The sequence below is a fragment of the Psammomys obesus genome, unplaced genomic scaffold (genome assembly GCF_907164565.1).
Source record: "Psammomys obesus unplaced genomic scaffold, mPsaObe1.curated_primary_1811, whole genome shotgun sequence".
Classification (NCBI taxonomy): domain Eukaryota; kingdom Metazoa; phylum Chordata; class Mammalia; order Rodentia; family Muridae; genus Psammomys; species Psammomys obesus.
Window position 1 is genome coordinate 5,607,126 of NW_026585609.1, and position 22,640 is coordinate 5,629,765.

Sequence of the window (22,640 nt, forward strand, 5' to 3'; positions counted from 1 at the left end):
CCAACGTCTGAGTAGTATTTTTTAAAAGAAAACCGTAGCAAGGCTAGAGAGATGGCTCAGAGGTTACAGCCACCTGCTGCTCTTGCAGAAGGGCCTATTTCCAGCAGCCACATCAGGTGGCTCACAACTCTTTGTAACTCCAGTTCCAGGGGATCCTAGGCCCTCTGCTTACCTCGGGAGGCACCCGCATGCATGTGGAACACACACATACATTCAGGTTTACCAACCCACACATGAAAGAAGATAATAATCTTTAGTCTTTTTAAGGAGAACAATGGAAGCCTGAAGAGATGGCTCAGTCAGTAAATAGGACTCCAGTCATGTAAAAGTCAAGTGTGGAGGTGTGTGCCTTTAATACCAGCACTATGGAAATAGAGACAGACTGAGCGCTAGAGCCAGCCAGCCTGACCAAATACTTGGCTTCCTGGCTCAATGAGAGACTCTTAACTCAAAAAATAAAATGGTGGGTAATTGAAGAAGATACCCTACCTCTACCACAGAATATAAAAACATTACTTGCTATACCGGTGTGTGTGTGTGTATGTATGTTTATCTGTGTGTATGCCTATGTGTTATATATTATTATATATTATTATTGTCCTTCTTCACTTAATTGATTTTGTTTATTGTCTTTATTTTCTTTTCACTATTTGCTCCCCATAAGAAGCCGGGGACACTGAGTGGCCCTTTTCATTTGCCAATAGTTCTTGCTCCCGAAATCAGGGTTCTATGTTGATTCCAGGTAGAGCCTAAATAAGTGCAGGGAAGAATTGTCACCTGGCTTGGACTGTCATATTGGCCCACTTGGTAGGAAGGTGCAGATTGCAGCAGATCACAGCTAGTGGCGGAGCCACCACTCCGGTGATGTCATTTTTCTTCAGAGGTGAATCGAATTCCATTGTGCGTGTGTAGCACCTATACGCCGATCTTACTGATTTGAAGACTGTTCATAAATAACAGCTTTCTGGAGGGAAGCAAATGGTCTCTACCCTCCTCGGTCCAAGCGGAGATTACTGGGCACATCTCAACAATTTCACTCTATTTTCTTTCATTTCAGATAAAACTAAGTCATGACATTCAGTTGTGAAACAGAAGCCCGGTAACAGTTCTCAAAATTTTTCGTTGTTGGACTTTGGAGTCCGAAGAGATTATTTTTCTTTGCAGTAAATGGTGATTGATGTTACCGTTTGTCCCTCAAATGAAAGCAGTTCATCCCAAACTCACGTTCAGCAGAGGAGAGGGAGCACAGCGGGCTTCTAGGGGCCAGGGTTCAAGATGCTTTAAAATGTCCCTCATTAATTTAACGTCACAAATAGAGTTTAAGTAAATTAAACATGGACTAGCCCAAATGCAAACTCATTGTTGTTTATGAAGAATCCTTTGCAAAATAAAGTAGTGGTATTAAATACCATTTCAGAAAGATAAAAATGTTTAATTCATCAGAAGACAAACTATTTTTAATCTGCCTCAAGTAATTATAAATGGATATTGCGGTGTGACCTTTAAATTAGTTTCTCTCAGTGTTTTCTACTAGCTGTTACTTTTCCTAAATCAGGAAAATTAGCTTACAAAACTAATTTTCTGATTATTTCATCCCGTGCATGGCTTCATATTGCTATGTATACCACAATAGCTCCAAGGGAGTTTTCAAAGTTTCTTCAAGTCCTCTTTTTAAAACAAAGCATATTGTCAAGATCAAATAATTTATGCACTTTGGGAATGTTACCACCCATTAGGAACAGGTGAGTTCAGGAACTGAGCAGGGAAGGGAGGCCTGAGAGGAAGGCCTTGCTTGGGAATTCTCCCCACACAGCCTGTTCTTACGTGTGTGGTATCTTCTATACGCATTTCTCTGTGCTTCTTTCTTCTCCCTGTTGCTTTCCTACCAACATTCGGGAGGTATTGGCTGGAGTTTTTCCTTCACTGGGAACGGTCTTCTGGGTGCCAGAAGAATTCACCTAAAATCTCAAAAGTCAAGTATTCCATGGCCACAGCCTACCAAATCAAACCCATTACACTTGTTTGACAGTTCAGGGTTAATTTTGATAAATGAGTTCCTAAGTTAGGAAAAAGCAAGTTTAGTTTATCCAAAACATAATGTTATCAAATATAAATACCTAATTTACAAATATCTTGGCATCTCTCCTTCAGTTCTGTTTTAATGAGCCGGCTTTAAAAAGTTTTAAGACCCATGTTTATGTTCTTATGAGAACTTGTTTTCATCATTTCAAGGGAAAATGTGTAGAAGGAACAGTCATTTTCAGTAGCACCTTCTACTTTTCTAAAAGACTTTTTGAATGATTTGAAGTCTTGCCAACTAGATTTCAGTAAACTAGCACAGTATTATCAGCAGAAATGAGAGGTGGTAGATACATTAATTGCTGTCCTATATAACCTGTTATTTATATGTGTTCTGTAACATAATATTGTATACCTTATATATATTTCATAAAGATTAATTTAAAACAAAGAATAAAATGCCCAATAAAGAACATGTCAATACAGTGTGGCTATAATTCCCCACATCAGTCAAGTTTTAAGATGGCTTTACCCAATCTGTTTTTATTAATTGTTTTTAGGTTTACATACAAAGTAATTGGTTTCATTATGGCATTTTGTACATAATTACCATTGTAATTTATTCACATTCATCCCGATTTCCAATCATTCTCTTCTCATTCTCCACAATTCCCTCTCAGGACTATCTTGTCCCTGGCTCCAGCATCTATGCTCCAACCCTCAGAATACCCCAGTTTTGACAACAGGCCCACTCTCAAGATGCCCATTGCCCTGGCCTAAGTTATGTGACAACGTGATAGGTTTCCTCTCTAATCACCATCTTACCAAAACTCACAACTGGATCTGCGGCTTGTGAGGACTGTGTTTGTCTTGAGCACAGCACTTGTTGGTCCCTGCACATGGGCGGGCTGATCTTCTCGTGATCTTTCTGCTTCCTTTCTACTGCCAGGGAGCCCCAGGCTGGAGCCCTGTGTTGATTTTTTGGTATATTTTTTATTGTTTTTAATTTATTTAATTGCTTTATGCATTACAGTTTATTTACTTTGTATCCAATCTGTAGCCTCCTCCCTAGTCCCCTCCCAGTCCACCCTCCCTCATCTCCTCCCATGCCCTTCCCCAAGTCCACTGATAGGGGAGGTCCTCCTCTCCTTCCCTCTGACCCTAGCCTATCAGGTCTCATGAGGACTGGCTGATTTGTCTAGCTCTGTGGCCTGGTAAGGCTGCTCCCCCTCAGGGGGAGGGGATGAGGGACTGTCTCTGACATGAACTCGGTGGCCTCCTCTTTGGTATATTGGTATATTATCTCTGTGTTTTCAGTTGTTCCATCACTGCCTCTGTAAATTCCCAAAGCTCTTCTCTCCTTTTCTCTCGAAACACAGTCTGTCTTTCTCACACTGATTGTTCGCAACTGGATCAGATAGAGGCAGCTTCAGGTCTGCGATCTTACCAGGAAGTTTAGAATCCATCTATTTAGTATGTGCTAGAGATAAAGATATTAGAGGCAAGAGACATATCAATGGTACAAGTTACACAGGACTTTTCTGAGACAAAAACAAAAAATAAAAGCAAGAGGGAAAGAATTCATTCTCCTGCAGAAACTCTACTTTCAGTAGCTAGAAAATAGGAATGGTGTTCTGAAAACCTGCTTCCGTTTTCAAACATGGTAGTGATTGGAAGGAATATGGACAGGGGTTGAGAACATCTGGATGCTGTTTGTGACCCTGTCATCTGATCTGAGTAAAGCCACAGAACCCTCTGGATGGCAATGAGAGGATCAGATAAGCCAGGATGATGAGCTGTCTCACTTTTCTACCATTCTAGTGGATACTATTTTTTTTTTTTTTATAAAGCTAATGTGTTGTAACAATATGAAGACAGAAAGGTCTTGGCTGTCATGCCAAGGCTCTTGTGATTTGCTGACAGATGCTGGCAGAACTCCTCCAGCATCCCTGCCTCCCATACTGGACACACTGCTGAGTCATCACGTCAGGCATCTACATGGTACTGAGGAAGGGCTCTGTGTGGCCAAAATAAAAAAGGAATAGGGTTGGCTAACCTCAACTTGACCTTATTAAACTTACAGGAGTGTGACTTAGGCCATGTAAAACAAATGTGTTGGCTGGGAGCCCACCAGGATTCTTGCTCAACAAGGAGGTAAGCAGGAAGGGAAAACCTGTTTTAGTTCCTTTGGTCTCTAGTAGGGATTTATGTAATCCAGAGCATGGCTGTGCTAATGCAGAGCAGGGGTTTTGGAAACTGTTGTCACTTCAGAGCATCATGAAAGGACACTGAACTAAGAACAGAAGATCTCATCTCTGATCCTGAACGTGAGTGTCGCGTGGGGAGATCATTTAGCATCTTGGGATCTGTTTCTCTCTAAAATAGGAGTTTTCGATGACTAATTTTTTTACTTTTCCCTGTGATGCTACAACTTTATGAGCTAGGCCACTGGGTTTCTTCGATGTCAAACCATATCTGAGAAACAAATCAAGGAAAATTTTAACATTTCCAGCCTTGATGAAACTTCAGACAGACAAAGAGTGTTATGGGCAACATTTCTGCATTGGGCTTCCACTTAAGCCAGTGGAGCTTGCTGTGAGTGTGAGGACGGCACGTGTAGAGACTATGTGTAGGACTACGGAGTCTCAGATTCTTAACTATAGTCCAGTTTCTTACCCAGGACTTCTGCGTGGAGGTTTCTGTACTTTCAAGTTAATAGCCAGAGCTAATGGTAATTGGCTATTTTCGGTTCTCATGGGAAATCTAATCATCCACGTGATCTTATGACCTGGTGTTGCTTCCATACCTCAGTCTCCATTCTTTCGACATAGCCCAGGTATGGTCAGGCCTTGCCAGAGCTTGTATCAGATTCTTCCTCACTGGCGCTCAGAATTAGGCAGCTGTCTTGCCTTTATATGGTCAAATCACACTAACACCATTTTTTCTGAACGTACCCTAATGTATAATCTCATGTTTAAATCCCAATTTATAGAGTGTTCCTATTGATAACTTCATTTCTTCATCACAATGGAACGACATTTCCATTTTAAAGAGAGATAATCGAGGTTCAGGTGCTGAGATCACACATGGAGATGTAATCTCAGCCATAATCATTTTCACTCTCTATTACCAATGAGTGGACTGATGTGCTCTGCTGTTTAAAAGGCATCTTTGCTCAAGGCTAGTATAAGTTTTCAAATGCCTTGATAGCTAAATGGTGTCACAGCGCAGGCAATTTCTCAGAAAGAAAACACACATGCTGTGAATAATTAATCTATATGCTGCTGAATGACACAAATGATTAACACACTTTGTAGAATATTTTATATAGTACCATAAAACTTTATTAATGGGTTTGATAAGTATAAAGCATCCAAGAAGAGCTTAGATGAAATGAACACAGAGAGTTGGGAGAGAAAGAACAAGACGAAGATTTCAACATGAAATCAAAACATGGAGACAAAGTAGGAGAGGCGTTTAACTTCGGGACAGTTACAGTGCCTTCAAGTGGGTTTTATTTTCTGCAATTTCAAATTTTTGCATTTATGTTCCCAGCTCAATGCTATCCCCTTCAGAGGAGTCATTGTGAGGCTATACCAACTCCATTCATGTTACTTAGAAATTTAATTATTGCTGTAACTTCTATAATTGCCTTCTGAAATGGACACTTCTTTTTAAATATTTTAATCGTGTTTTAGATAAAGGCAGAATAATTCATAGCCAAGTCTGGCAAAGAGGTAGATACTTAGGCTGATAATTTATTTCTCCCTTTTCCTCTCCTCCTTCCTCCTTTCTGTCTTTCTCCTTTCTTTTTTTTTAAATCTTTTATTTATTTTTTATTAATTACACTTTATTCATTTTGTATCCCCCCATAAGCCCCTCCCTCCTCCCCTGACGATCCCACCCTCTCTCCCCTTTCTGCATGCATGCCGCTCCCCAAGTCCACTGATAGGGGAGGTCCTCCTCTCCTTCTTTCTGATCTTAGTCTATCAGTTCTCATCAAAAGTGGCTGCATTGTCTTTCTCCTTTCTATTCCTTCTTTTCATCTCTTTTATTTCTCCTTCCCATCTTTCTTTCTTTAAAAAAAGAAATGGGATTAAACTATTTTTGTTGCATAATCTTTCTCTGAAGACATCCAGAAATAATTCCAAGTAGTTCGGCACTATTATAGGAAGAATATATTTATCAGGTTCATGATGGTGGATGCTTCTATTGTAGTTCCTTAGTTTAAAATGCTGGTTTTGTAATTATGTTCCTTAGAATGAATACTGTAGGGATTTGGGTTGGGTTTGGAGTTATTGCCAACACAGAAAACCTGAATATTATCTTCAAAGTAGTGATAAACTTGGGGAAGCTGCTCTGATAAAGCATCAGAGCAATACATAAAGAAGATGCTATGTGGGACCTGAGTTGGATCAGAGATGCTGCACTCTACTGGCTGAAGATGCTCAAAAAGAGGAGGAACTTGAGTCCATATTATATATGTCCATACAGTCTGGTGCATAGTAAGTCTGGTGTATAGTAACATATGTGTATATATATATAAATCTCGTGTTGCCATGAGAACAAGGATGGCAAAGTAGAAAGGCTGTGAGACTTAGGATGTTGCTTAAAGTATTACTTCTGATCAAAATTAGTAATCTAATATTGAGCAAATAATTTAAAATTTTAACCTCACTTAGCCTAATATAGCCTGCAAAATTTAAAATTACAGAAGCAAAATGAGCCTAGGATTTCTTCACAGATTAAAAATGATTTTTTTATGAAGAATGTTTGATACATGTCTTCAAATACTCAAAGAATTGCTCAGATAAAAGAAGAGTTATACTAAGACCATAAAATATTTCAAGAAGAACCAGGTTTTGAAGAGCTACAAAGGGGTGGAAATCAGCTTCAAATGAGGCAGAATCAAGAGATGGCTTCCTTGAGGATGGAGGGCATCATAGTGAGTTCCCCCATCTAGAGGAATATTCAAAAGAAGCCTGGAGGACCAAGTCAATGACACCATGGAGAGAAATCAATCGTAAAACACAAGCTAGCTGACCTGAAAAGTCTCAGCTCAAAATTCCAGGAATTTCCATTTTTCGGGAATCTTGCTCTCAGCTGTGTCCCTAAAGCTATATTTGATGGAGTCACTCCAGGCTTGTCCATCCCAGATAGTCCTAGAAGGAAAAGTAACGATACCCCGGAGGGCAGGGGGAATATGCTGCAGAGACATCTTCACAGTTGCTCCAAGGATCTACCTCTCTGCAGCCTCACTTAGCCTAATATAGCCTGCAATAAGCAACTTCCCAGATGTATGGAAGAAGAAGTAGAAGAGCGTCCTTTGAGCTGCCTCCTTCTTCCACTGCTTTGTCAGATGCCTAGTTTGTTCCTTCATAGAGACTCATCTCCCAAGCGGCATCAGGCCTGAAGTACTGGAGTGGCATGCCGTGTAGCACAGAACTTCATTTTTGATTCCATGGGCCTTGATGGTAAAGGGACATTAATTACCCTCAGCCCTGTCGCACTAATGCACTTGTAATGAGCAGGCTTATGAGAATTTCCTGATACTTCTTAGACCCAGCAGCTAGCAAGGGACAAGGTGGGCTGAGGATGAGTGACCTGCAGGAAAACCATTCCATTGGCCTGAGATCAGTTGCTTCCAGAATTTTCGCTCATTTATACTTCCGTCCCCAGGGCACTATATGAAACAGTCCTGCCTCCTTCCCTGCACTCAGTATCTTCTGCTCACAGTGCATCCAACAGAAGTCCTGGGTTTCAGATGCTTCTGGCCTGCCACACACTCCCTAGCCTTACAAATAAGGGCTGAACAAGACCTTAGTAAGAATTTAAAGAATGCGTGTATCTGAGGGTGGAGACAGACCTTGAGCGCCTACGTGCTACCTTTCTTGGCAGAAAGTTGTCTTGGTACATAGCCATTTTCTTTTCTTGTCTGTGTCTCCTCCACCCCTTTATTCCACCTCCTTTTTTGAATAATAATCGTTAACACTTAATGAGAACTTACTATGCACCAGACCCTATGGTAAGTGCTTAACCTAGATGTCTCATTTGAGTTTACAGACTTAGTTCAGTGATCTTTTTATTGCCAGACTTTTTGCAGATACAGGACAAGGTAGGAATAGCCTTAAAAGTCCAAAGGAGGGCTCAAGAGATGATTCAGCAAAGAAGAGGCTGTGTTGCCCTTCTAAAGGACCTGAGTTGGATTCCCTTGGGTGGCTCACAAAGACCTGTAACTACAGCCCGGGGACCCAGTGCCTCTTCTGGCCTTGAGTGAACCTGCACTCATGTACAAATGCCCGCACACAGACAAATGTGCATACATATAATTTAAATTAAGTTAAACCTTTTTCTTAAATGTTTGGCCAAAGTCAAAGCCTTGGGCTGAACTCAGATGAGCTCTCCTTATTTTAAATTATATTATGTTTTCACATGATTCCTGTAGTAAAACTTTAGATTAGTACTGTATAGCCAACAGGAATTTGCAGAGTACCCGTTGACTGTGTCCATAGCTATTGGTCTGTCTCCATAAACCTTTCTGTCAACCGAACTGCCATCTGCTTTCAAATACTTTGTTCATACTTTTAATCTTCCTTTCCTTTTATCATTCCAGGTATCTGATCAATGTCACCTTTGAGGGGAGAAACCTGTCCTTCAGTGAAGACGGCTACCAGATGCACCCGAAGCTGGTGATAATCCTTCTGAACAAGGAGAGGAAGTGGGAGAGGGTAGGACACGTCTTTGGCAATCCTTGAGCTGAGTAGCAAGGCAGGTGGCAGGTCCTAACCTAACAGCAGGAGTATCCAATTTTGCAATGCCTGAAATAAAAACACCTTTTGGTTTCTAGACACCAGGGGCAAGATATGGGAGCTTTGGGAGTATACAGGAGAAGCCAGGCCTCAGGCATGCATTCTCGTTCTCTTGCTACTTTGGGTAATCAAAGGCTGTTTTCTTTATGTTCTGGTTACTATCTATCAGTGGTGGTTGCATTGCTTTCTAACTCATGTCTGTTTTAATGGAAGTTGAAATGCAATCCAACGAGTTTGTTGGGGAAACCAAGTAGGTAGTACCAGTTAGAACTTATATCTTATGGTGCCTGAGGAAGGCCCTAAACCTAGCATACAAGCAGAAGGGCTGACAGTGTTTACTGTGGATGAAAACTGGCACACAGGGCTCTACCCAGACTCTACCCTGATACCAGATGATCAGAAGCTTTGAAATTCCATCTTTAGACACTAATTCCCATTGACGTCACTGCTCATCCACTTGCCTATGTAGGACACTGGGGGATGCAGGGGGCAGGGCAGAATATTTAACTATTCAGTCTTTCAGTTTCTTTACCTATAAAATGGGAATGAAATATATTGGCATCTATAAAATACTTGGAGCTGCGCCTGGCACACACTGAACATTAGCTTTAGTTACTATTCAAGATCCCAGGTTCAATATCTAAAAGTAATCACTGGGGCATTTTTTTGTAGGTGTATCCCATGGGCATTTGTTCCTTGAAATATTCCAACAAATGCTTCTGAAAATAAAGTAATACTGGGACATGCAACTTACTGCTTTCAGTCCAGAGGGATCTCAGAGTGTATTAGCAATTAAAAAATTCAGATGTGTCTTAGAGCAGAGAGATATCTTTAACTTTATTTAACATGTCTTTCCCCAAAATACTTTATCATGCGATCACTCTATTCATAATAATTTTATTTCTTGAAAATCACTCTGCATAACTGATTTCAGACTATGTCCATAGTTGCTGTGGGCCAGTTGGCTGAGACTAGATTTCACAATGTCAGCGTGGTTCTAAATAAGGTAGAAAGCAAGTAGGTATGTTCATCACCATTCAGTAACTGTGACAAAATAATGAGACCCACCAACTTTCGTAGAGAGAAGGTTGGTTTCACTTCATGGATTTTTACTCCTCTGAATTTGTCCATATAAGTCTTTATCAGGGGTTCTCAACCTGTGGGTTATGACCTCTTTGATATCCTGCATATCAGGTACTTACATTACAGTTCATAACAGTAGCAGAATAGAGATCCATGAAGTAACAACAGAAATAACTTTATGGTTGGGGGTCACTACAACGTGCAGAAATGTATTAAAGGGTCATGAAATTTGCAGGCAAATGGTGGAAACTAGAAAAGATCATCCTGAGTGAGGTATCCCAGAAGCAGAAAGACACATATGGTATATACTCACTTATAAGTGGATATTAGACATATAATATAGGATAAACATATGAAAATCTGTATACCTAAAAAAGCTAACCAAGAAGAAAGACCTTGGGTAAGATGTTCAATCCTCATTCAGAAAGGCAAAAAGGATAGACATAAGAAGAGGAGAAACCAGGGAACAGAACAGGAGCCTACAACAGAGGGCCTCTGTAAGCCAAACTTTGGGCAGTGTACAGGGAATCTTATGAAAGAAGGAGGAGATAGAAAGACCTGGAGGGGACAGGTCTTTCCACAAGGAGAGCAACAGAACCAAAAAATCTGGGCCCGGGGTCTTTTCTGAGACTGATACTCCAGCCAAGGACCATTCATGGAGATAACCCAGAACCCCTGAACAGATGTAGCCCATAGCAGCTCAGTCTCCAAGTGGGTACCTTAGTAAGGGGAACAGGGGCTGTCTCTGACATGAACTCAGTGACTGGCTCTTTAATCACCTCCCCCTGAGGGGGGAGCAGCCTTACCAAGCCACAGAGAAGACAATTCAGCCAGTCTTGATGAGACCTGATAGGCTAGGGTAAGATGGAAGGGGAGGAAGACCTCACCTATCAGTGGATTGGGGGAGGGGCATGGGAAAAGAAGAGGGAGGAAGAAGAGGGAGGGGATGAGGGAGGGGGCTACAGCTGGGATGCAAAGTGAATAAATGAAAAAATAAATTGAAAAAGCTCACAGAATTAGGAAGGTTGAGAACATGGTAAAGCAGAGATAACAGTGTGAAAATGTTGCAGGGAAGATTTGCTCACTTCATGGTGTCTGGGAAACAAAAAGGTGCTGTGACTTCATTATACTTTCAAAGGCACATTTCCAGTGACCTAGCTGCCTCCCCCCCTTGACCTTACATCCTAGCAATTCCATCATTTTCCAATCATGCCATAGCCTTTGGTGTGTATGCTTTGGGGGCAATTCAGTATTCATATTATAGCATCCAACTCTCGTTATGACTAAGCAGCCAGATATATGCTCCAAAATTTACAATGTTTCTCCAGAACCCCAGACATCTAAGCTACATGAACACTCACTTGTGAACTGGACATTTGTGACAGCCAGTGGAACTCAAGACCCAATTCTTAATATTGAAAGGCCTCCACCCTTCATGTTATTGTGACATCATCAGAGATAAATGATTTAAATCATACCTGATGGTTAAAGTTATTCTCCCTGACATTTTCATGTGATCAGAAAGAGTTGTACCCTGGGCTCCTGCTCTCCACCCAGACACCCTACTTTTAACTGTTTCAATCAAAGGGCCATAATTTCTGAAGTGTTCTTATCCTACCCATTCTGCCTATCTCTAAAAGAGGAGTTTTTGGTTACTGAGATTTCATGCATGGATCACATGCTGTCCAGTTGGTGAGCTTTTATGTACTGAGGTCATGGTAACTGTTTCAAGCAGCTGGCATCTCAGAACTGTCCTGTAAAAACCACTACCATCTAGATGCCTGCTGGGTTCTCTTGTCTCAGCCCCAGGTCTAAAGTCTGGGGCCTCAGGCTTCCTACAACTAAATCCTCCCTCTGGGGATTAGACCATTTATAGCATCAGTTGTACCTTGGTTCCACCTCATAAATGTAGTCCTTACTTTAATGGACTTCTTTGAAACCACCCTTTGCCCATTCATATCAGCCCTACATGTGGCTGCTGGAGTGAGCTTTCTAAAATACAGCTGCGTATTCCTTTTCTGGCCCAAACACTAGAGATTGCTATGGTCTATGGACCAGGTCCACATTTCATCTGTTCTTGCATTCAAGGCTCAGGTTAACTCTCCAATGTTTGCCATCTTTTCCTTACCATTGTTTATGCTGGGCTCCTTCTGTTCAGAGAATGTGCCCTGGTGTGTTCAGCCTTCTGCACAAGATGCTGTATTTCCTTTTCCTGGAATGAAGGGATTGTACAGTTAGGCGTTGAAGTCCAATTAAGATGTTACTGCCCCCTTTTCTGGTCTTAACCCATGTACCCCGAAGCTTTGTTTCATACCTCCATTTCAGCCTCATCATACTTACCGTGAGTTAGGATGGCGAGCATGCATGCTCCCAGAGGGCAGAGATGGTGCCTTTCCCTCTTCCATTGTGTCCTCATAGCAATCTGGTTGTGTGCTTTGCATAAAGCAGTTCAATAAATATTTGTGGAATGAATGAGAACCATTACATAATAAGAGAGTCCAAAATCCATCATTAAGAGTCCAAGTTTATGCTATTGCCCTTGATATAATGGCTATTTTCTTTTAAAAGGAGGAATAAAATTTTTATGTAGATTGAGTTTTTATAGATCATGCTTTAAATGCACCAAAGAAACTCACTATTTAAAGAAATTCTATGGCTAATTTTTTTGTCAAGCAGGTGGGGAGGGGATCAGATCATAGACTACAACATTTGCATATCGAATTGGTTCAGCAGGATAACAGTTCTGAGAAATGTTGCTTAGTGTTGAATTTACAGGGCTATGCAGCTTCCAGTTTCAGAAGCCCTTGTTGTTCATAGGCTGGAAGGAGTGGCAGGATCAGCCTCAGCCCCAAAGTGTGGCTGTGTATGCTAGATGGGTTGTCCTTATTTTCTCACTGTTGTCATGCCTTCTGGGATAGCTATCATTCCCAAAGTTCCTAGTGTCCATTCACCAGGTCCCCTGGGGTCCATGAGAATGTAGTCTGTGCATGTTTGACCAAGAGGCATGATGGTGAGCACTCTACAGGGAAAGAAGGCTTGGGTAATAGAGAAATCAGCAGGGGGCTCAGGGCGGGGAAGAATGATACGTGGGCCAACATCTCCTAACCTGATCACCCACTAGCCCTGCAGCCTGATCAGATACTTTGCTCTTCTTGATCACTTTCTAAAATGATAGAATTAAAGTAAAACCAATCTTGACCCTCTACAGCTCTGGATTTACAGAGTTGCACTGTAAATAAGAGAAGCTTGGGATGTTTGGAAGCACAGTAGGTGAAGGGCCTGCGCGTCATTCCTGTTCTTGTAATTTAGGTAAAAAAGGTGTCCCCAGACAGGCCCTGCCCCAGTGACCTGTGCTAAGGTGGTCACCCAGCTGCTCTATCGCAAAAGTCTCATTTAATTTTCTTTTAGTCCATCGTTATCCAGCTCTCTACTCATGCACTTGATTGTTTGCTTGTGGCTTATCTCTTCACACCAGGATGGATGTTTTACGGAGACAATTGTAACCCTTATGGAGAGCTCCTGGCTCATTCCTGAAATTGTAACCCTTATGGAGAGGTCCTGGCTCAAAGTGAGCATCCAGAGATCATTGTTGAATAAAAGAAGAATCTATTCACCTGAAAAAATTAGCTGTTGTCCACCCATTTCACTTCTAACACCTGTGCGTGCATGCACGAATGGACATACACACACACACACACACACACAACCTTTAGACAGGTTAGTTCTCAGAAGACATCGTGAGAGTTGGTGCCTCTTTCCTTTGGAATGAGTGCTGCTGTGCCTGTGAAGGGCTGGGAAGCACTCAGGAGGGTAGCATTCAGGGGAAGTATGCAACAGAGGAGTTGTCAGCAGCTTTCACAGGAGCTGGATGAAGATTCATAATGGTGTGGGTGTGAGGTGTGTGATGGATTTCACGACACTCCTTTTGGTTTTTAAGAGTAATCCTACAGCTGCTTATAAATTTGGCTCCTTTGGTTGCTTGAGGTCAACACAACCTGGTTTATGGTTTCAGGAGTCAGAAAGAACTACATTCAGTTCTGCCATTTATCAGCTGGCTAAGCCTGGGTGAGTGGCAGGTATGACCCCAGTCTATTTCCCTTTAGTGAAATAGGCTTTTACACGAAGCCAATATGAAGACTAAATGACTCTTTGTAGCCAAACACCAATTAATAGTGACTGGAACACAGAATTCAACAAATGTCGATTGGTGGTCACCATCCTGAATGGTTAACTTCTTATGGACATGTTTGCTGTCGCGAAAAGCCATGCCAACTGATAACCTAGTAGAAGGAAACCCCCTCTCGTCATCTTAGCCCTGCTGTCCAGGCCACTAATATTCTCAAATTCTGGAACCCGCCCCAGAGCAGTCATTTGCACAATTTCTAAGGTATTTCCCTGAAAATATTCCAAACACATATGCTTTTGATGTATTAACTCAACCTGCTTCAAGGAAAAAAAAAAAATTGAATCTGCTCCTGGGAAACTTTAATGAGGTCCTTTGTAATGGGTAAGAGAAATGGGGGCTAGAATGGCAGAGATCTCTGGAACAGAAACATATTTACAGAAAGCCAATAATATCTCTCTGTCCTTAAGGAACGTGGAGTAGGACATTTGAAAACAAATCTAAGTTGGATGTGGTGACACAGACCTGTAATCCCAATCAACACCGGGGTGGCTGAAGCAGGAAGATCATGGATTTGAAACCAGTTTGGGCTACACCGCAAGACCGCTTTAAAACAAAGCAAAAACAAACAAAAATCCTGAATATAAGTACACACAAAGACACAGACACACATGCATGTAGATATGGCATGGGAAGTAGGAAGGGTAGAGGATGGTGATAATTGGGTGCAGAGTGGCTCATTTGTAAATTTCTCTAACGGGGGATAGCTGCATAAACATGCATTAAGAATAGCCTGGCACAGAGTACCAGTTCAGCGGGCTCTCAGGCTGCTGTCTCTATCAGAGCCTCTCATGATTTGCTTCATTGCAACTGCTATCTGCTTCCATTTAATCGTTCCTAAAATTGGGATAATAAAAATGAAATGCAGCATGGGGGGTTGTTCTGAGTAATGACTTTAAGAAATGATGATGGTGCATATTCAGGCTGGAAGATGCAAACAGACCTCCAAGGGACTGTCTGGGTCAGAACTAAAAGAGGTAATATAGAGCATACATCTGTGCTTGCCTTTGTCTCCACAAAGACACCAGAGAAGCATTTTCTAACTCTGCTTTCTCTTGTCTGCCTTCACCTGACAAAAGATTCCCTCCCACGGTAGAGTGAAGCATCCTTGGTTTGTTTGTACCATTTTGGGAATGCCAAGAAACCATTGTCATGTATAGTTTGGGACACTGAGAAGTCACAGCCAGATCTTCCTGTGAAGGAAGTGCTAGAGTTCGGGGGCGGGGGGTACATAGCCTAGCACGCAGTTCTCAGCCCATGAAGATGCTTATGGATTCATTGGGGGAGAGGGGATCAGTGCGAGGGAAGAAAGGATCCCAAACATGAAAAGGATTATCCCATCCCCAAGACCTATAACAGCAACAGCTGTTATTAACAACATGCTAAGGCTGGATATGCTGTGTGGATCTAGAGCCTAGGAGGAAGAAAACAGGGAAGAGAAGCTACGGCCTCTGGCACTGTGTACACAGCAGACAGCACTGGGTCCGGGTGTAGGCGCTCTGTGATTCTAGTACCTGAGCAATGATGGCCCTCTCCCACTATGATCAATTGCATGATGCTGTAATGGAGGCAGATGTTATATAAAAAATTCTGACTGATGGAATCTAACAGTCTCTCTCAGACACCCACGATCAAACTGGCAGACTGCTCGGGAACACAGGAACCATCTATGTTTTCATCTTCCTTGCACTTGTGTGCCCAGAGTGATGTGAGATGCTACTGAGCAGGCCAGTAAATATTTGGTGACTGCTTGAGTGCTTGTGCACAAACTGTATCCCATCACTCTGCCTTGAAGGAGTTTCTGCGCCTGTTCCAGGCACCATGGGGCGGGGGCTGGGGGGGAGGGACAGACACAGGAGTGGCCCAGAGCTCCTCATGTCAGAGGGGCACTTTCTGGATCTACCGATACCCGTATCTGACAACATGCTATTTTTACCAACTCTGAACTGAGTCCTAATATGCTTCATTAGATTAAGGGATTAGAAAGCAGGATCCATGGAGAAAAGCAATGGGAATTCAGATCATTAAGGGGCAGAAGAAGGCAACAAGGTGATGGCTTACTCTCTTCAAATGAATGAAGAATTATCGTGCCAAGCACAGAGATCAGCTGTTCATTTCCTCCTGAGACATAACCAGAGTAAGTGGGCTTAAGATCAAGCAGAAGGGATTTATGTTGGCTACGGAGAACATTTCTTAATAGAGAGAAGGTTGAGTTCCAAAACCGTTAACAACACTGGGGGATGACTTTGAAAGACCTTAGAAATGGTTAAGTCCTCATTTCTCTGTGATGTGCATAGTTCCACCTACACAGGAATGTGTGAACTATGACTTTAAGAGCCTCCCTTCCTTTCTGTCCCCTCCGCTTCCCTTGCTTCATGCCCTCTCCCCTCTCCTCCTCTCCTCTCTCTTTTTCTTCCTCCCGCACCTCACTTCTTTCCTTCTTTTCTTCCTTTATCTGTCTTCCCCTTCTCTTCTCCTTTCCACACCTTCCTTTCCTCCCACCAATCCTTGCCCACAGATGGTTATTCAGCATTTACTATGAGCCAAAGATTTCTCTTACCAAATCATTATCATTGTTTGGCTGGTGACTGAAATTGAAACTAACAACAACAAGACTCAAATACACCCATAAGGCAGGTGCTTATTGTGAATATCTGTAACCTACGTCTTCCTGCCTGATATGCCCCATCAGTGGGTTGATGCTGTGGCTGTGTGTTCATTGTTAACTAACTCATGCCAACCTCTTTGGCTTAGGACTGTAATGTCCACAGAGGCTATGCAAAGGCTGTGCACAGTTGGAGGTGCTTTTCTGAGCTAGGGTTATGGGGAACTCTTCACATTCAAGTGTTCCTGAGTGCTAGAGCCCTCTTCTCATCTGCTTCCCTTTCTGAGGTTCTGAGAAAGGGCCACTGGAGTCCAGCTCCTAGCAGAGGAGGAGAAAAGAAAGCAGAGCTGGGGTAGGGTAAGAAGGAAGACTGCTGTTAACCCTGATGTTTTAGGACCACTGTGTGTCTCACACCCCATGGTTTCCCCATATACAAATGTGAAACAATTCAGAAATAAGAGCAAGGCATGCTGTGAGAACCCATCTCAGACCAATCACCCTGGTGTCACGAGGAAGCCCATTACTTTGTATACTCTTTTAAAGAACTAGGGGGTTATGTTTTTGCATTCCTTATAACTTATTTTTCTAAAAAGAAATATTTCAGAAAGGCTACCTGTCTTTAGAGGCTGGCATCCACCATAGAATAAAAGGGTAAGAAAGCAAGATAGCCTTGATTGACTGTACTTCTGAAATCTGTGCTTGCAGAAGGGGTTAAATGGCAGAACTGAACCAGAAGGATGTGCCCCCCTCAAACCAAAGACAGCTGCATGGTCTTGTTTAAACTCTGCCGAAGTGTTTATTCCATGATTATTATGTGCAGTCAGCCCTCGGGTCCTCAAAACTGTTCTTCTAATTTGTAGGTCATCTTATTTTTTTCCCCCAGTGGAGGCACTGAAGGAGAAAGAATGCCAGTGAACATAGAAGACATGGATGTTTATTTTTATGTTAAAAAACATTTATGATTTTTCTCATGTTAAGGGTATTTAGTGTTATTAGATGCTTAGGGACAGGCTGCAGTAACATTTATCTATATCTACATATAAAATGAATTATCAATTTTTGTTTTCTATTTACCAACAGGCTATTTCTGTATACAAGTATTTGTGTTATAACACAACAAAATACCACAGAATTGAGAACATAACGGATAAATAATCTGATGTTTCCCCTCTCACTAAGAGACTGTAGACATGTTCCTATCTTATTAAATTATATTCAAAACAGTGAAACTAAGTAACTACCTAATATTTCAATATGGGGATGTCATACTTTTGCAAACAGGTCCTTTATGGTAAGACATTCTGGATTTCAAACAGAAGTAATTTCAGGGTTACAGAACATTTTGAGGCTATGGGTCTACTTCATGGTGAGAAGTGTGGTCAGTCTTCTTGAAGGGTGGGATGCCAAGGCTCTATTGAGAACTGGAGAAAAGGCTGTCTGTAGCTGGGAGGATCCTGAAAATAGGTTGTCCTCCTCCCCTTTTCCCATTATTTAATGCCCCTTGACATCAAAGCCCCTCACTGAGGAACTGCTCATTTTCCCTTAGCTCAGTACCTGGCAGTGATGTGCAGCCTGTGGAAGGCTCCCTTGATCTGATCTGTGAGGGGCTTTACAAGCTTCCCCAGTTGACCTTTTGTTTGAGTGTGCTTCCTCTTCGATGTGCTCACATTTCTTTTCTTGGGTAGTGGCATCACCCAGAGGAGGGCCACATGTTCTGTGTCTTTCGGCTGTTATCATTCTTGTTTGATTTTCTTGAGAGTTGGAGATTTGGAAAATTCAGGGCCACCCTCCCAAGGCACCAGCAGGGCTCCTGAGTGTATGGCATCCTTGTGCCATTTCTACTGTCCTGTCCACAGATGACCCAGGAGGACAGAGCAGTTCTCTTATTTTGCCACTGGGAGCGCCAGATGACTGACAGGTCTACCCACAGGTTGATGCCTAATGGCAGATGTGCTATTGCAAAGGTGTACTTCCTATATTTTTCAAACCTTTGTGTATTTTCCACCACCCAGCCTACTTCGTGCATATCTTAAGAGCATACTGACCTTTGCTGAGATCTGAAGTTTGACATTAAAGCTGGACCATCTGCTTGTCCTTCATATGCAAGCATAACACTATTGATCTGCGCGTGATGATGGATTTGTATTGGTGCGGGCAGATTATCTCTCTGTCCCCCTCACCCTCTCCCCACACCATCTGAGGCCTGCTTGTGAGAGCTGGCCAAGACCAGAGTAGTAGTAATCTGTGCCTCCAGAAAGAGAAGCTCTGGCCTGGCCTATTAACTGCCGAGCAGTCTGTGCTGTGAAGTTTTAACTCTGCACAGGCTATGAAGGAAAATAAATTGTCATTAAAATGAAAGTTATTAATAAAGAACATGGCTGTAAATCTCCCACAGAAGCCACCGAGCTTAAATAATTCTGGGTCATTTTATTACTTTCTCTTCCAGAATGACTTCTGTTTGTAATTTGTGGGTTGTTTTCATTTGTTCTGATGTTTGCTGACGGCTGACTGGATGGAGGCTTCCATTTTTTCCATCTGTCTTACACTGCGTTGTGCGTCTGAGCATTTTCTGCTGCTGCTCAGGACCCCTGCCGCAGGGTCTGCAGACTTGTGCATCTCAGGTCCGTCAGACACATCTTCTGAAGGCTTCAACTGGAAGCCAGTCTGTGCCAGGGAACGAGAAGGCAAGTCTGACTGTGGAGAGGAAGTGGAAGATGGGAAAGGGTGAGCGACTCAGAAGTCACTGGGGAGAGGGTAGATCCAGAAAGGCCAGCTGACCAGACTCCTGCTGTGCTTTCCAGGTGCGCCTGGCTCCCAACAGGCTTCCTCTAGACACCCTTTCAGTTTCTAGTTGGAGGCCCAGTGCAAGATGTCTTCTGAGGTCATTGTCTTTAGCTGTTTCTACACTCTGTACTTTTCTTTTCCATTATCCATCTATCCCATAGGGAAAGGTGCTTGCTGGCAAAGGAGGAGCCATCTCTTAGGTACAATTTCTGGAGGCTATTTGAGCCACCTCAGCATTCTCTTTATAGAAACGTTTTCAAAAATCCATTTCCTTTAAAGGAACTGGGGAACAATATTAGACTAGCCTCACCTAGGTTTTAGGAACATTAAGAAGACTTATCCATTATCACATCTAATTTATTTGTATATAACACTTCATTAACAATGCTAGATATGGAGAACTTTAGGGTATATGAACTCACTGTCAAAGTGTTGAGAAATACCCACACATGTAGAGGAGGCTCACTTGTAGGGGTAGCCCCATTCATGTCTAGTCCCATTCATGCCAACTATGTGTACAATCAGTAAGAGAGAGTAGAAGATGCTAACAGCATCAAAGTCTAGAAATGTTAGTGAAAATAACTGTGTAGACCACAAGATGGTTTGCACCATAGCACTGTGTGGACCTTATCACTTAAGAGTTTCAAAATAAAGTGTTAGGAAATGGTTCTAGGATGGCAAAGAGTCTCAGTGGGTAAAGTGCTTGCTTCCAAATCTGCTGAACTGAGTTCAGTCACTAGAGCCCCAGGGTGGGAGAGGAACCCACACCTATAAGCTGTTCTTTGACCTCCACAAGTATTCTATGACATTAATGTTTCTACATGCAAGCACACACACATACTTTCACGCATGCCCAATAAATGAAGGAATAAAATTTAAAAGAAAGAAATGGGTGTGCGGCTATGGGGTTCAAATTGAGACTGTCAATAACCGTATCTACCTGTGACTTAGCAAAACTTCAGGGAAAAAGAGAGGGAAAAGATGAAGGCAAGGAAAAAAAGAAAGCAATCTTAAAAGAAACATGACTGTTTTGTATGTTTATCTGCCTGTACCTTCTGACTATCTGTTATGAAACACACACACAGTACTGTTCAAGTTGTGAGGACAGAGACTTCTGTCTTTGAATGTCAAAGGCCGTGCTAACTAATTACATAAACAGCTGTCTAGACCATCCTTGTATAGTGGAATTTTCTAGAAAACCGCTATTTTCTGAATAAAAGCTATTGAAATGAATTCCCACCCCACCCCCTCCACGATGGTCCTGGAACCACGCAGGCCCATTGATCAAGCATGTGTTGGAAGTACAGAGAGAAGAAAGAATGCCATGGTGATTAAAAATAGCTGACCTACAAAACAGTGACATTAAAATTTAGCTTTGTTTTTATATGAAACACAATTTAACAAATATTTTATGAACTCAACACGCTAAGGGGAAAAGGCGTAAGGTCTCAAAACAAGATTGATCAAACTAGGTTTATTAAGTTAAAAATATAGATGAGAGGAAAACAATAAGCAGCGTTCAGCGGTGAGTCATCATTGCTACCCCAGTATTTCCTGAGTTGTGGGCTTCAACTGTGGTACATTAGTCAACCTAACAGGGATGAGAATTTTTAATTTCAGTAATTATCTATTTATTTTGATACTTGTCTTATGCTTTAAGCAAATGACACATCTCATGTTTACAGTATGACATGAAATTTTTAATATGTTGTGGCATTTTAAGAAGGAATGTATTTTAATGCTTACACCCAAAACAGAATAGTTGGTACACCGCCATAGCTAAAAGTTACAGGTGGCTCAGTGGGCCAAGTGCTGGTGGCATAGGGCTAAGATCTGTGTTTAGATACCTGAATTCCCCCCGTCAAAGGATAAAAAGGATGGTTATAGGATCGTGTGTGTGCGTGACTCGGATCAGTGAGGGACAGGTGAATCTCTACAGCTCCCTGGCCAGAGAATTTATCTTAGTTGGCAAGCTCCATGTCCAATGAAATATCCTGCATTAAAAAAGTAAGCTGGAAAATCACAGAAGAGTAACACCCAAGCTTTACCTCTGGCCTCCACACTCACATGCCCACATATAAACACCACATACACACGTAAGTCGCTAAGATTGGTGGACTGTGTCCTCATGTGGCCCTGCTTCTCTCGACAGTGTCCAGGTCAGTCACAACATTCAAGGCTGGCCTGCTCTGCCTTCCTCTCTCTACCCTCCATCCCTGCATATAGACTGCATTCCAGCATAAGTACAACCAACTTCCTTCAATAGCCCTTGGCTCTGGCTCTCGGTTCACCTTTTTTGTGCTTTGGTTTCTTTATCTATAAAATGGGGATAGTAACAGCACCTCCCTTAAATTGTTACTATAAAAGTCAAATGAATTTTCAGTTCATGTGAGATTCTTAATACAGTACCTGTTATGCACCAAGAGTTATTATAAACATGTTCACTATGATTGTACTTGAACATAATTTAAATAAATGCTACAAGTGAATCAAATTCTAGAAAATAAGAAAATAAAAAGACCCTTTATACACATAGAAACACACACTCAGAACAGGTTCAGTTTGGTCTTGAGCCATTGAAACTAGGAAGCAGCAAATTAAATATTTGATGTGCTTGGTGATAAAATGAGCAGGCATGATGGGACGTGTCCTCTAATCTCAGCATTTGGAGGCAGGATCAGGAACGTTAGGAGTTCTCGGTCATCCTTGGATATATAGCATAGTCCATGACCACCTTGGTTACAAGAGACCCATCCTAAAACAAACAAACAAAATCCCAAATTGACAAACATCCTTTCTCCTGTCATTCTGAGAAGTTTTCTGGGAAACAGGATATAGTTGAGGGATTGATCACTTGTCTGGTATTCTTGAGGACCTGGGTTTGATACCTCGTACTGTGATAAGTCAACAGCAACAAAACAGTGTTTTACTCATGAACTTTAAAAGTTTGAATCTTTTCTTTTTGATATTTTTTTAGAGTTTATTTTAAAATTATTACAATTTATTCACTTTGTATTCCAGCTGTAGCCCCTCCCTCGTCCCCTCCCAATCCTACCCTCCCTCCCTTATCTCCTCCCATGCCCCTGCCCCAGTCGACTGATAGGGAAGGTCCTCCTCTCCTTCTATCTGACCCTAGTCTATCAGGTCTCATCAAGAC

At 42.0% G+C, this 22,640-nt stretch overlaps 1 protein-coding gene across 5 annotated transcripts in view; it reads left to right on the forward strand.

Annotated features, from left to right (window-relative positions):
* Positions 1 to 22,640, forward strand: part of Grin2b (glutamate ionotropic receptor NMDA type subunit 2B) — a 434,130-nt gene that overhangs the window by 314,224 nt on the left and 97,266 nt on the right. For all 5 annotated transcript variants that reach the window (XM_055610677.1, XM_055610692.1, XM_055610686.1 and 2 more), the window contains one exon: positions 8,633 to 8,747. In XM_055610677.1, the coding sequence (XP_055466652.1) occupies positions 8,633 to 8,747 (115 nt within the window). The remainder of the gene's footprint in view (positions 1 to 8,632; positions 8,748 to 22,640) is intronic.